Raw genomic sequence first — 14,638 nt, 5'->3', positions numbered from 1 at the left:
TTCCCTGCCGCCCACCTCATGGAGAGATTCCATCCATATGTTCCGTTTCTGAAGAGGGTGTAACGGGTCACCAGCCAGTTTTCCTTTCTATAATCTGAGGATCACACTGTTCCGCTATCAGGGCATGTGCCCCTCCTGACCACCAGTAGATTAGAATGAATGCAGGCTGAGCCGTTTCGTGATAAATCTCCTCTGCAAGCAAGAAATGAGGCCTAAAGATACTTTAGAGTATGATGGGTCTGATCCCTGAACAATTATCAGTGGTCAGAAACATTTTTCTAAAAGAATTAGTTCATAAGTTTTGAACTACCAGGGAGTTTGTCCTCCTGTTGCTAAGAGCTAGCAGGAGACCTTGAGGTCAGGTGTCAGTGTGGGGGGTGCGGGGACTCCTTCTCCCCTTGCTTTCCCCTTGCTGCTCCCAGTGTGGGACGCAAGCCCCACTCACCTGGCTGACTCTTCTAGGTCAGAAGCTCGTGTGACACAAGCTTTTCTTCATCAGACTTCACAGGCTGAGACCTGCTGTTTGTGCAGCCCTGTTCATACTGAACCTATAACCAGTATTCCAAGAAGGTGCATCTTGATGCAAATGTTTACTCAGAAGCCAGAGCTGGTCTCAGGGTTCACCATTCCCAGGGAGCAACAAGCTTGCCTACTGCTGCAAACTCTACTCTTAGACCAGAAGTTTCTTGAGGTGAAGCTCGTGAGCTGAGAGTCCTCAGCAGTGGTTCATTGAGCACCATTCAATTTTTGGAAAGATTGGATGAATGGCACACCTTCTCCCCTGAGCTTCCTTGGTTTGCCCCCAACCTGCCTGCACATACCTCTGTGGCACATGGCCCCTGAGCATCTTTTTACTCTCAGAGCCCAAAGTCAGCTTTCGATAAACCTTCTAGTTGTATCTTTTGATTAAATTTTATTCTGAGTATTAAAGTTCTGAATTTGAAATTCCATCATGTAATACTATTTTATTTATTTATTTAAATATGTATTTATTTATTTAAGAGAGAGAGAGAGAGGGATTGCATGCAGGGGTGGAGAGGCAGAGGGAAAGGGAGAGGGAGAGAGAGAATCCCAAGCAGGCTCCACACCCACCGTGGAGCTCAATCCCACAACCCTGGGCTCCTGACCTGAGCCAAAATCAAGAGTCAGACGCTCAACCGACTGATCACCCAGGCGCCCCCCATCTAATACTATTTTAAATAAGTATATTGCATACTATCATGAGTAATTGTATACTAATGTACTTTAATTAAGTTTATGAGAAGTTCACTAGTTACTGGAAATCACTTAGAAGGCTCTATTGAAAATACATCATTTAAATATTAATCTTAAATTAAATATAGTAGTGTTCTATTATACTGTCCAGAGGAAAAGACACAGGTGGTGGGTGAGTATTTAGTCGGAGGGTGTGCTGTTTATATTGACCCACCCTGACTCTGGGTCACGGATTCATTTGTCCGGTCAATTCTGTTTAAGTGCAGACTCCGGGCAGGTCCGTGTGCTAGGTGACCATAGGCAGAGATATCTCCACCTTCCCCATTTGGGAGGCGTTTGTGTGGCGTGTCTGCCTGAGCACTGGGACAGCCTGAGGTGGGGATGTCCCCCCCGCACCCGTGTAGACTTCAGCTGTCGCTGTCATGCGCAGAGCTACTGCGACCTCACTGACTGTCACCTGCCCCCCCCACAGGGGACAAGTGCCTGTCGGACATGCCCTATGACAACAGTGCCAGCTACGAGAAAGAGAATGAGATGATGCAGACCCACGTGATGGACCAAGCCATCAACAATGCCATCAGCTACCTGGGGGCCGAGTCCCTGCGCCCGCTGGTGCAGACGCCCCCCGGCAGCTCGGAGGTGGTGCCGGTCATCAACCCCATGTACCAGCTCCACAAGCCCCACGCGGAGGGGCCCCCGCGGTCCAACCACTCAGCCCAGGACAGCGCCGTGGAGAACCTGCTGCTGCTTTCCAAGGCCAAGTCGGTGTCCTCCGAGCGGGAGGCGTCCCCAAGCAACAGCTGCCAAGACTCGACGGACACGGAGAGCAATAACGAGGAGCAGCGGAGCAGTCTCATCTACCTGACCAACCACATCAACCCGCACGCCCGCAATGGCCTGTCCATTAAGGAGGAGCACCCCGCCTACGACATGCTGCGGGCGGCCTCCGAGAGCTCCCAGGACGCCTTCCGGGTGGTCGGCACGAGCGGGGAGCCCATGAAGGTGTACAAGTGCGAACACTGCCGGGTGCTCTTCCTGGACCACGTCATGTACACCATCCACATGGGCTGTCACGGCTTCCGCGATCCCTTTGAGTGCAACATGTGCGGCTACCACAGCCAGGACCGGTACGAGTTCTCGTCCCACATCACGCGGGGCGAGCACCGCTTCCACATGAGCTAAGCCGGGCGCGAGCGAGGCATGCGGGGCCCGGGCCCTCCCCTCCTGCCAGGAGCCCCGGACTGGACCAGAACGTCGTGCTTTGAGTTCTAGGTGGTTTTTCGTTTCGTTTGGGGTTTTTTTTTGTTTGTTGTTTTAAGTCGGTCGTTTGGCTGGGGTTTGATTTGCTTTTGAAAACAAGATTTTTATTGTTAGATGCAGGGTTACATGGGGAGTCCCCCGCCCCGCCCCCCCCCAAACTGCTATGTTACTAGATGTGCTCAGAGACTGCTCGCCGAAATCCCCCTCCCCTGGTGCTTCCTAGAATTCCCCTCCTCTAAAGAAGTGCTCATTTTCAGAGAAGGTTTCCTCAAAACAGGTCAGAGCCTGGGAACGAATGAGCTGGTTTCTGGGCTGAGCATCCACGGCCCCAGACCCAGTGAGCACAGCCCCCGGGGTCAGCCTGGCAGGTGCCCCCCCAAACACAGCAGGGCCGAGAAACCCATCTAGGTCTGGAAGGCTGCAGTTTATAAAAGATGTGATTATAGGTAAGTCACAGCCTGCACGAACAGTACCTTGTTGGAGAAACGGACTCCCCGGGGAGTGGTCAGGTCAAAGGGTGTGGGGAGGGGTCAGAGGACCTGGTGGTCTCCGTCTCCCTTTCCAAACCACTGTAGCAATGCTCAGCCTTCTCCGGCTTGCCGGCAGGTGGAAGGAACCCCCAACTGCACACTCCTGGAGGCCGATCTGGAGACCTCTGTCCTCTGCCTTCTCGAGTCTGTGCCTCTCACGGCCCAGAGTCTGGCACTGCAGTTTTAACATCCATCCTGAAATGCCGACCCTAATTCCTTTGAACCTCTCAAATGGTGACATTCCTCAGAAACCAAGACTTTATTCCAAATTCCACACTCCTTCCTTCCCTGGCTGGTTCCACCGACAGCCAGAAGCCTGTTTCCCCTCAGAGGCCCAACCTAGACCCCATTTCAACAACGTCACTGTTTTGTTTGTTGGTACATTTCGTTCCCCGCCCTCACTCTACATTATTCGTGTCTTAAAATCCATAAAGGAAGCGTGCAGAATGATCAGTCATTTTCAGAGCAAGGAACTATGACGAGCAAAGCCCAGGACCTGTGCCTAGCACGCAGAACCTACCTGCTAGAAACTAAACTTTGCAACAGTCTGAAACTCTCCCCGGAAGGACAGAGCAGCCCCTATGTGCCCACCCATATATAGGAGCCATCCTTTCTCACTGGGGGGGCTTGGAACGTGCAGAGCGACGCATAACCTGCCAGCGAGGTCTGCCGGGAAAGAGGCAGATGGTGCTGGAGGTAGAACCTTCCCCACGCACGCTGCCGGAAACCCCCATGAGATGTTTGGTGACTCCAGGCCCCACTGGAAGGGGTACCCCTCAAGGTTAATCCTATCATTAAGGATAATAATCCCAACCACCTAGGCAAGGAAGAGCGTACCATTTCCAATGTTTACGTGTTTTTGCCAAAACTGAACCAATGTGAACATGGAAAAAAAAAAAAAAAACACAGAAGAAAAATTGTCCATAAGCACCTCTGCATGCATTCTAAATCTGGGTTTCTTAGTCACGGTGCTCTTGACATTTGGGGCTGGATAATTCTTTGGGGTGGGGGATTCCCCTGCGCCTTGCAGAATATTTAGCATCATCCCTGGTCACTACCCAGTAGATGCCAGCCTCATTCGACAACCAAAAATCTCCCCAGCTGTTGCCAAATGTCCCCTGGGGAGCAAGTCACCCCGAGTTGAGAACCACTGCTCAACTTCTAAACCAGTCAAAGGTCTGGGAAGCCTCCCAGAGAGCCAAGGCACTGTCCCCATCGGGAGTCTAGCTCCTGACCCGCATTCCTTTGTCTTCACTGTCAATCCTATAAGTGAATGAGTACTTTCCATTCTTCGGAAGCAAATCTCCTCATGAGCTTTGTTGAAAGGACGGAGTCCACACATGTCCTACTTGAGGCGCGGGTTGCTTGGCTTGTGGAACGGGATGGTGTTTTGAAACTGGGAACACAGTCGCAGTGATTGAGGCTCGGGCACACTGGATGCACTGAGTCGGGTAGAGACAGACAGGGCGGCTGACAGCAGTAATTCCCCACACAGTCACAGAGAAAGCCACGCTTCTGCCATGTGAACATGCTCAAGGTGAAAGACTTCAGAGACTTCCGGCTGGCCGGCCAGTTGAACCTGCCTGTTCTTTTCCGTCCATCCCACACAGCCAGTCGGTTGAAAGGAGTCACTCTTCCCCACCCCATCGCTTCAAACAACGCTCAACCCAGAACTGTACATAGTGGCCACAGATGTCCTTTCCTAAAACGCTCCCCATCCCCTCCCCCCCGCCACTGCCTTTTCCAGCCAGTGTAACCATCTATTCACACACCTTTTCTTGTGGTTTTATATTGTAACACCGTTTTTCTTTGAGATTATTGTGCTTAAGGTAAGGTCCCATAGAATGGCAACAAGTAATTAAATTATGTTAGAAAGGTGGTCCTATTCTGTGCCGAAAGCTGTTAACGTTTTCTCTTCTAGCTGGTTAAAGTAGGATTTTGCATGACTTCACCCCTTTTTTGTTCTGTGGGCTGTTCTGTTGTTGGATGGCGTGAGTGTGTGTCTTGGGAACCGCTGTGTCCTGAAGGGTACCTAGGCTTTATGCACTCGTCTTTAGAATGAACACCGGAGACAGGAGGGTCGCCAGTCGTGGGTCCATGTGTTGATCGCAGTAAGAAATTGCTGCCCCGCCCCTCCCGACCCCGTCACTGAGCTTCCCTCGACAGAAAGCCTGGACACATGCTCCTTACCCAGGTGCCTTCTGTGACGTGGACCCGAGAGCATGGGCTGTCCTATCGGAAGAATCACTAAAAAGATTTGCACTGTCATTGCTTTGTCACCAAAGGGCGTATCCCAGCACCAGTCACTTCAGAGACCAGCATGTTCCATTTCCAATCGAGAATCCTCCACATAAAGAAATCTTAGAATCTTCATTGAAAAAGGAAGCTACTGTTATGGAGATGTGAGTTTGGGGGTTTTTTTTGGGGGGGGTGGGTTTCTTTCTATTTTTGTGGGGTTTTTTCCTTGTTTTGTTTTGATTTCCATGTGGCTCTTGTCAGTGTGGTATTCTTGCCAAAACAGAAGTGGGATGAGATGGACTTGCAGAGACAAATCATGAAGCAAATGTATTTCTCTTTACCTGCACTTCTTGAGTTTCAGCAATAAGGAAGGATCAACTCTACTTAAAAACCAGATAGCTTTCATTCAGTTCAGTGTGTTGTGTTGTTTGTTTTTTTTTTTAACTTTAAAATGAACCACAGTCAGATCTATTTAAGGTGTATAGGCATCAGAAGAAAGAAGCACATCCACCCATGGGTATGGTCGCATTCACTGTGAACAGATGTAACCAGGTATTAATATGCAATATTGTCTCAAATCCTTTCTAATACACTTTTTTACAATGTTGTCCGTGGGGATCGTCAGGGTACAATTTGCTTGTATCCCGGTGCAGCTTTAGGTCTTCGTCCGCCATTCTGGAAAATACGTGTACAGGATTGTAAATGAGAAAATGCCCTTGTATTTCCCATCGGCCTTCTCTGGTGATGTTAAATTATTTCTGTTTAGCTGTGAACAAGGGGTAGTGTACCCCTGGAGGAATAGAGGATCCTTTTGTACACATTTGGAAATGCTTCTTCTGTAGTGATAGAACAAATAAATGCAACAAATACTTTGTCTGTCCCGTCCCGTGAAGTCCGGGGCCCTGCGGCGCAGCCACCTGCTGCAGACTCCTCCCCCCACCCCCCAGCGGAGGTGGGCGGGCCTTGGGGGCGGCTGAGCCACAGCTGGGGACCACGTGACCGTGGGCATCAGACGTGTATGCAGTGCTCAGCTCGGCACGCTGACCGCCTCCCGTCCCCAGCTGCACTGGGCTTGGGGTGCTGAGTCTCGGCCTTTGACTTCAAAATGTGGATTTGAGGCAGGTGGAGGTGGTGAGCATCCATCAGTGCACCCCATGCTCTTTACAGCCCGCTGCGTAATGCCATGGGAGGCGAGTCCATGGCTGGGGGCGCGGGAGACAGTGGCTGACCACAGTGGCCACCTGTCAGGGTCCTGACCCTGCAAAGCTGCACACTTAGGTCAGGGCCGGGCAGTGCCAGAAGGCTCATCTCTCTTCTGGAGAGAGAGCCAGACATCAGATGGGCTCAGACCTAGTGAACGAGATGGGGTAACCAGGTCTGCATGGTGCAACATTTGATCGGAGCAAGGTGAAACTCCAGTGAAATAAACGGTCGTACTCTTTCCCCATCAGCCCCTTCCTGCCATCAATTCCCAAAGGAGACTTTCAAAACCAGCCCTGGACGAGGCAGCATCTTTTGAGGGAGTGTTCAGCCTCCTTAGGTGAGCTCGCTGCTGGAGCGTGTTGCTCAGATTGATGTGACCGGATGCCCATTTAGAAATCCGGTCCACCATTTTACACCTGCCCCTTGTTATTTCACAGGGATCATAGATCCAGAGAATAACGAACATGTACACTTACTTACAGATAAGCCGAGCCCCGCCTAAGGGGAATAAAGTCACTCAAAAGGATACGTTTGATAGTGAGAGTGAGGAACGTGTTTGTGTGCATCCTGGCAGTTCACATCCTTATGAAGCTTAATAAATTAAACTTAACGGAATGGAGAGGAAAGCTGGTGCTGATCCCTCCCAGACATCCCCGGCTCTCAGCTGCACACGTTGGAGGCTCATCCTGGAGCCGAGGTGTGGCCAGTAGGTGAGAGGGAGGTTTCAAATCTCGATTCCAAGAGCCACCGGTAGGACGAGAGGCTCCATTTCTTGGTTTTCATTATCCTTTATTCTCAGCACATCTTTCTGACACTGAATCTTTAGTGTCCCTGCGCCTTCCCTGGTCCTTGCGCACTGCGAGTCAGCGGTGCCTCCACTCGATGGGCCCAAATGATGAGACCCACTCTGGGAAGGCTGACCCAGAGGGGGTGCCCCCTTTGTGGGGTGGCAGTGAGGTGTGCCTGGTGGGCCCCAGGAGGACGGCACCGGATTCCAGGTGGGATGCAGCAAGGTGCGAAGAGTTGGCAGCAGGTGCAAAGGACCCAGAAGAGGCTGAGTGGAAGTGATGCATTCCTGACGCCCTGCCACTGTTCCCAGCCCACCCAGAGCAGCCTCTGAGCGCCCCCACCCTCTCTATCTCTCCCGGGGAGCCCCAAGGCTGCTCCTGAGGTTTCCTGCATGCATTTTTATCATTCCCACTGGAAACTGCTGCTCTTTTTTTTTTTAATATTTTTTGTTTATTTATTTGACAGAGAGATAGCACAAGTAGGCAGAGTGGCAGGCAGAGGGAAAGGGAGAAACAGGCTCTCTGCAGAGCAGGGAGCCCGACGCGGGGCTCGATCCCAGGACCCTGGGGTCATGACCTGAGCTGAAGGCAGACGCTTAACCGACTGAGCCGCCCAGGCGCCCCAAGGAAACTGCTGCTCTCGCGCACTTCACTTCTGTTCCCGATGAGTGCCGTGAATGTACAGTCGCACTATATATATTTTTAAAGATTTTATTTATTTGAAAAAGAGAGAGAGAGAGAGAGAGCATGATCAGGGGAGGGGCATAGGAACAAGCAGACTCCTGCTGAGCTGAAGCAGGGCTTGATCCAGGACTCTGAGATCATGATCTGGGCCCAAGTCAGACGCTTAACCAACTGAGCCACCCAGGTGCCCCAAAAGTCGCCCTATATTTTAAATGTTAGTGTGAAATTGGGGGAGCTAAAGATCAGGATTGCGGGTCCAGAAGCCAAAGATCCCTGTTCCCATTGCTAATTAATTAGTCATATTTTCTATCAAAATGGAATGTCTTGGAGGTTTTGTGACTCCTTGGTGGAAGCGTGCGTTGTCATCGAGATCATACGGATTCTCAAGGAACAGAATCCCTTCAGCACTTTCTAAAAGTCCTGTGTTTTTTTTTTTTTTTGTATGGCTTCTCAACTCCAAACAGAGAGCAAGGCACAAGAGGAAAGTCAAGGGCACCCAGTGATTGATACAAGACTAGGGGTGGGACGGTGAGTTTCTCCCCAGGCCAGGATCTGCTTGATGTCTCTGGGTTTCCTCTGCACCAGAACCTGGAGAAGCAGGAGGTGGCCCAGCCCCACCGGCTCAGGGATGCTGCCAAAGCATCACCACTCCCTGCTCTGCTTGCCTCCTGGCAGTCTTACCTACCTTTCCCCAAACACTCCGCCCCCAAGCCCTCTACAACAGGAGGAAATGGAGCCCCTTGGCTCTGAGGATAACAGTGCTGCCTCACAGCCAGGCCCCTGTCCTCTCACTGGCCCCTCCTGCCCTGAACCCAAATTCCCAATCCCCAGCTGCCTCAAGGCTTCCTCGCTCACCCACCCCAACCCCACCCTGGTGCCAGGGCTTCCAGAGATCCCCTGTGACCCTAGTTCTCAAGTGCAGCTCAGAATCACCCGGGTGGTCGTTAAAAATGCAGTTTCCAGAGACCCGCTGCTGATCATTCCAGAGCTGGGGGTCTGCGTGGAGTCCACCCACCGGGCGTGGGACCAGCTCCCCCAGACCAGAGAAGCTGATTCCCCATCCCGTTTCTCCCCAACACAGTTTACAGCTTAACCCTCTTCCTCTGCTCAAACCTATTTTTTTGGGGGGTGAGGAAGAACAATTATTAATGACTCTCTCTTCCCCTCTCGAGTCTGAAACAACTCAGAGACAAGAGGATTAGAGAGTGGAAAACCAAAATAAATTGCTGTTACACATAAAACCTAGATTAGAGGACACAGCTTCAGGGCGTGATCACAGCGGTCTTGCAAACTCCCTTGACCTGAATGAGACCAACGTACTCCCCTGGACTCAGGCAGCATTTAAGTTCATGCACCCCCCGGAAGACTGAGCCCCAGCCCTGTGGGGGATGGGGGATAGGAGACCCAGGAGGCAGCACAGCCCAGCAAAGCCGAAGGAAGCGTGCTCAGTTCCTGCCTCCAGAAGAGTGTGACGAGGTGACCAACCAGGTGATAGGGAGCCACTGGAAGCAAGGAGGGAAGATGGAGTGAGAACCAGGGAGGACCCAGGCGGTCCTTCCCGCAGGGGTCAAGCTGCTGACCTTGGAAGGGAGTCCAGATAAGAGGGAAGCAAAGATGGGAGGGCTTGGATTCTTGCCACTAAAATGAGATTTCCATGAATGGGGTGGTTTGGGATTTTTTTTTTTTAATTTATTTATTTATTTTAGAGAGAGAAAGGCAGACGGAAAGGGAAAGCGAATCTCAAGCAAACTCTCCACTGAGTGTGGAACCCGATGAGAGGCTCAATCTCACGACCCCAAGATCATGACCGGAGCTGAAATCAAGAGTCGGATGCCTAACCCACTGAGCCACCCAGGCGCCCCCGGGTTTGTTTTGTTTTTTTTAATGTACTAACTGCCACATCCTCAGAGTCAACAAGATTACCTGGAAGAGCCTAGGTCCTGCTCTGATCTGAAAGTTTGTGTCCCCTCAAGTCCGTGTGCTGAAATCCCAGCAGAGCCTTCAGGAAAGGGATTAGTGCCCTCATAAAAGGGGCCCCAAAGAGATTCCTGTCCCCATGTGAGGACACAGCGTGAAGCCATCACACAAAAGAGGGCCCTCAGTCTGACCCTGATCTCACACTTGCAGCTTCCAGAACTCTGGGAACCAGTTTCTGTTGTTTCTAATCCCCGTGAGTCTGTGGCTTTTCGTTACTGCGGCCCCTTGGGTGAAGGCGGTGCTCCATGAACATAGGCTACATAATCCCCTATTTAAGATGATTTGATCCATTGCTCATTGAAGGAATAACAGGCTCAGGTCCTAGAGGAGCCATTAAGACCACAGAGGGTTTGAAGAGGGGAGCGAGGTTTGGTCTTCTCTAAGCGACCAGATGACGAGAACAGGTGAGCTGTAGGGAGAGGTCCAAGACCTGAGAGTCACCAGGATGTGGATGGCTGGCTGTAAGGAAAGTGACAGATGAGCCACGTGCCTGAAGAGGAAGACCGGGGGGCAGGGCAGCAGCTTTGAAGAGCCCACGAAAGGAAAACCAGCTGCATGCAGCACCCCGGATTTTCTCTGTGCAGGAAGAGAGGCCACAACCGGGTCCAAGAAAGCAGTGGAAATGAGGAGGGGCAGGGAAGGAGCCACTGGCTGAGGGTCCAGGACACTCACAGGGACATTCAGGGAGCACCCCCACGGAGGAGTGGCAGAGAAGAAACCAGGAGCCCTGTATACTGTGGGCCTCAGGCCTCAACTTGGACCTGCTGCTTTAAAAATGCCAAGTTCTGGGCAGTATTTTCCCAGGGACACAGGTACAGATATCATGGTGAAGTCCCCTTGCTTTTTTCACTTTTTGGCAAGGCCAAGGACAGGAACAAGGCTGACATCCCTGAGCTCAGTCTCCTGGCTGCCCTCCTCTGGGGCCAGTGGGCACCCCAGGGAGCAGGATGATGTCCCCTCCCTGCTCAAGAGCCATCCCAAGTGTCCCTCCTCCCCGGCAGTAGGGTGCTGGCCCGCGGAGCAGATGGGCTGTGGCTACCCGGTGAATCGGCACGACGGGAAGCAGATGTAGCCACCAAGGTCCCCGTGCACAACTGGGAACCAGCCGGTTGGGGAGGAAATTTGCATAACAAGGATAATTTGGTACCAAAACTGTCCCCTGAAGTGAACTACATGGATCTCGGTACAGCTAACAAATTTCACTTCTTCTTTCCCATGTTTGTCAAACCAACTAGATGTGACATTGAGCATGTGAATTGTCCCAAGCTATTCTATGTGTCCCTCCGTGGGTCAGCTCCAGGCCTCCCTTCTGTGCTGCCCATCCCGGGGCCTCTCACGCAGGGGTCCCCTCCCCGGGTGTGCCCAGGCACATGCACCCATGCCTACGCCCAGCAGGGCGGGCCCAGGCTCTCCAGAGGCCTGCTGGCTGCTACGCTGGGGCGGCATCACCTCCGGGGCATCTCAGCCCACCCGGCACCTGCGGCAGCTTCCTCATCACATCTCCCTCCCGCTTCCTGTGGGCAAGGGCGGGCCGGGCCCCACAGCAAGGAGGGTCTGTGGTTTTGGGGCCTTCATCTGATTCCCCTTTCAGGGCCTCCTCCCTCTGGGCCCTGCCCCTCCCAAGACCCACTGTGGCCCCCCTGCCCACACCCAGATCCCATCCCTGAAAGCATCAGGATGTCGTTTCAAAACCGCGGTGTGCCACCCAGCGGGAAATCGGTTGCATGTTTATATCCAGTGTGAGTTCGGGAAGTCTGCCACCATGACTGCAACCCTGAGAGGTCAGGGAGGCTGGTCTAGGCTTCAAGTCCACTTTCTCCAGAATGGCATCCAGCCTGACCACCACCTGACCACGTGGTCCCTCCAGCCTCGCCGCTGCTGAACTAGTCATGCAACAAGGCTGAGCTCACTGTACTGAGCTGGTTTTTGGAACTTTCTCAAGACCAGGTCTCTGTGTTCCTGGAATCCTTGAATAAGTCCATGCTGGGAGGTCTCAGGATTCTGTGTCTCAAGTGTCCACCTACTCCATCAGACTGTGAGCCTCTGGAGGGCAGACGTCTTGCCTCCATCATCCCCAAATCTCCAACAGCAAGCAAAGTCAGGCATTCACAGCTCTAGGAATGTTGTGTGGTATGTGAAATGGATCTTCACTTCTACTCCCTGGACTCCTGGGGTCTTATCTTGCCCTGAATGATGACCTGGACCCCACCTCATGACTCTTCCTTCTGAAGCCCCCTCCCATCTTCCCACTTGCTTCAGGGCCAGGGTCACTCTCCCTGGAGACAAGCATGAGGCAATGGGACTCAGGCCCCAGGCTCCCGGGCTCCCTGAGGCTCTCCAGGAGGGTCCTGTCTGCATCCTGGCATTTGGGCCCTCACAGGGGTTTCCATCCAGGGGACAGATTGAGTGGTCCTGACGGGAAGCTGCTGATATAGAGCAAGAGGGGCTGAGAGTCAGGGAAGGCAAGCCTGCTGGGGTCCCCTGGACCAAGTGCATCTCAGTCAAATCTTGAGAGACAGAGGTAGAGAGAAGAAGCGGAATCATGCAAAATATCCAGTTAAAACCAGAGGAAAGCAGAAAGAATGGAAGAGAAGGAGGGAGGGAAGGAAGGAAGGAAGGAAGGAAGGAAGGAAGGAAGGAAGGAAGGAAGGAAGGAAGGAAGGAAGGGGAAAGGAAGGAAGCCAATAAATGGAAAGCATAAGAATGTACAGTTGTGTGCCATTGGTCTAAATGCACCAATTAAAGGGACACCTGGGTGGCTCAGTCGGTTAAGCATCTGACTCTTGATTTTGGCTCAGGTCTTGATCTCAGGGTCCTGGGATCAAGCCCTGCCTCAGGGCCCACGCTCAGCAGGGAGTCTGCTTGAGATTCTCCTCCCTCTACCCCTCCCCCAACACGTGAGCTCTTTCACTCTCTCTCAAAATAAATAAATAAAAGCTTTAAAAAATAACTAAATGCACCGATTAAAGCACAGAGATTATCAGAGTGGATCCACAAACAAGCCCCAACTATATGTTGTCTGCAAGAAAGACCCTTTAAATATAAAGACATGTAAGCTAAAAGGAAAGACGTGGAGAAAGACACCATGTTAGCACTAATCCAAAGAAAGCAGGAGTAACATATGAAACTTCCAGACAGAACTGACTTCAGAGCAAGGACACTTATCAGGGACAAAGAGGAGCCTTACCTAATGATAAAGGGGTCTGTTCTCCAAGAAGATTTAACAAGCCTGAATGTGTATGTAGGGGCCTAACGACAGAGCATCAAAATACATGAGGCCAAACTGATAGAAATGCCAGGGAGAAGAGATGAACCCATGCTTGCAGTCAGAGGCTCTCAGAACCAGACAGATCCAGCAGGCAGAAAATCAGCAAGGACACAGAGAACCTGCAAGACAGAAGAAGTTATTGGGGTGAAGGAAGGTGGCGAGAAAATTCAAGGCAAAGGGACAGTATGTATACAGGTGCAGAGACTCGAACGTGGAAATGGTGTTTGAGGAAGGCCTTGGTCCACAGTTTGGCTAGAGTGTCCTGGGATGGCTCTCTGGGCCTGTGGCCTCTGGCCGTCCCCCTGTGGGGTGGGGGACAAGCAGGAGGAGGGGGACCATGTTTAGCCCCAGAAGTGTCCTCTCAGCACCAAAACTAAGCAGGGGCCAGAGAGGGGTGGAAAATAAGCCCTGTTCTTGTCCTGGAGGGGCCAGGCTGCTCGGGAGGAAGGGCAGAGATGGGTGTGTGCATCAGTTTCAGGTAGTGAAACTAAGGCCAGGGAAGCAGAGTGACTTTTTCAACGTCACAGAGAGTCACCCTTGAGCCATACTTCCTAAAGCTCATTATGCATAATACAAAAAGAAGAATGGGACAGAGTATTTTGGGAAAAAGCACCCAGTCCTGCCCCTTCTCAGAGAGTAACGCTGTATGGTAGCATTTGAAAGGCTCCAAGAGGGGCACCTGGGGGTCTCAGTCAGTGAAGCATCTGCCTTCAGCTCAGGTCATGATCCCAGGGTCCTGGGATCGAGTCCCGCATCGGGCTCCCTGCTCAGCAGAGAGCCTGCTTCTCCCTCTGCCTGCCCCTCCCCCTGCTCATGCTCACACACTCTCTTTGTCTCAAATAAATAAATAAAATCTTAAAAAAAAAAAGTTAGGCTCCAAGAAGAATGGAATATAGGTTCTTTAATCCAGATTCCCACAAATGGATTTAACTCCACCAAATCCCCACTGCCCCTTGTTTATTGTTAACGTCCATGTTGCTCGGGGAAGGCATGGTGAACAGCACCTAGCCTGTCCCTGCTCTAGGAGCGGCCCCCCACCCCCAGCCATGCCCCAGCACTGAGGTCTGGACCACTGCTCAGCAAGACTATTCCTGCGGTGCCAGGCCCTATGCTGGGGGCTCTGTGTGCTTCTCTTACTGCTCCCATCACCCTGCTGGGTGGTCCCTAACATCCTAGGCTGTGGATGAAGATCTAAGCGTGGCTCCATGACTTGGCAGATGTCCCAATCCGGGGGTGAAGCCAGGGTGAGAACACAGGCTCCCAGGCCCAGACGGTGTCCTCCCAGCCCCCCGTGGAGCTGATGGGTGCCTTTGACACAGAAGGGTGCTTGTATGGGTTGTCTCCTGCCTTCTGCAAGTCGGTCTTTCCATGAGAGTAGAATTGTTTCAGGAACATGTCTTTTGCTGCCAACAGGGGTGTAGCTGGGGCATTTGAGAAGTGAATTTGGGGGTGTTGCATTCTCTTTATGGCAAGGA

General features: G+C 52.1%; 1 protein-coding gene across 5 annotated transcripts in view; it reads left to right on the top strand.

Annotated features, from left to right (window-relative positions):
• The window catches only part of IKZF1 (IKAROS family zinc finger 1), a 95,935-nt gene extending 89,823 nt beyond the window's left edge, over positions 1–6,112 (top strand). For all 5 annotated transcript variants that reach the window (XM_054505364.2, XM_054505363.2, XM_054505362.2 and 2 more), the window contains one exon: positions 1,688–6,112. In XM_054505364.2, coding sequence (XP_054361339.1) covers positions 1,688–2,397 — 710 coding nt within the window. In that variant the 3' untranslated portion in view covers positions 2,398–6,112. The remainder of the gene's footprint in view (positions 1–1,687) is intronic.
• Positions 6,113–14,638: the final 8,526 nt, after the last annotated feature.

Source organism: Mirounga angustirostris, unplaced genomic scaffold (genome assembly GCF_029215605.1).
Source record: "Mirounga angustirostris isolate CCGP_5_RB_7025 unplaced genomic scaffold, mMirAng1.0.hap1 SCAF_12, whole genome shotgun sequence".
Taxonomy (NCBI): domain Eukaryota; kingdom Metazoa; phylum Chordata; class Mammalia; order Carnivora; family Phocidae; genus Mirounga; species Mirounga angustirostris.
The sequence above is the reverse complement of the archived record's forward strand: the minus strand, read 5'-3'. Positions and strand labels throughout refer to the sequence as shown.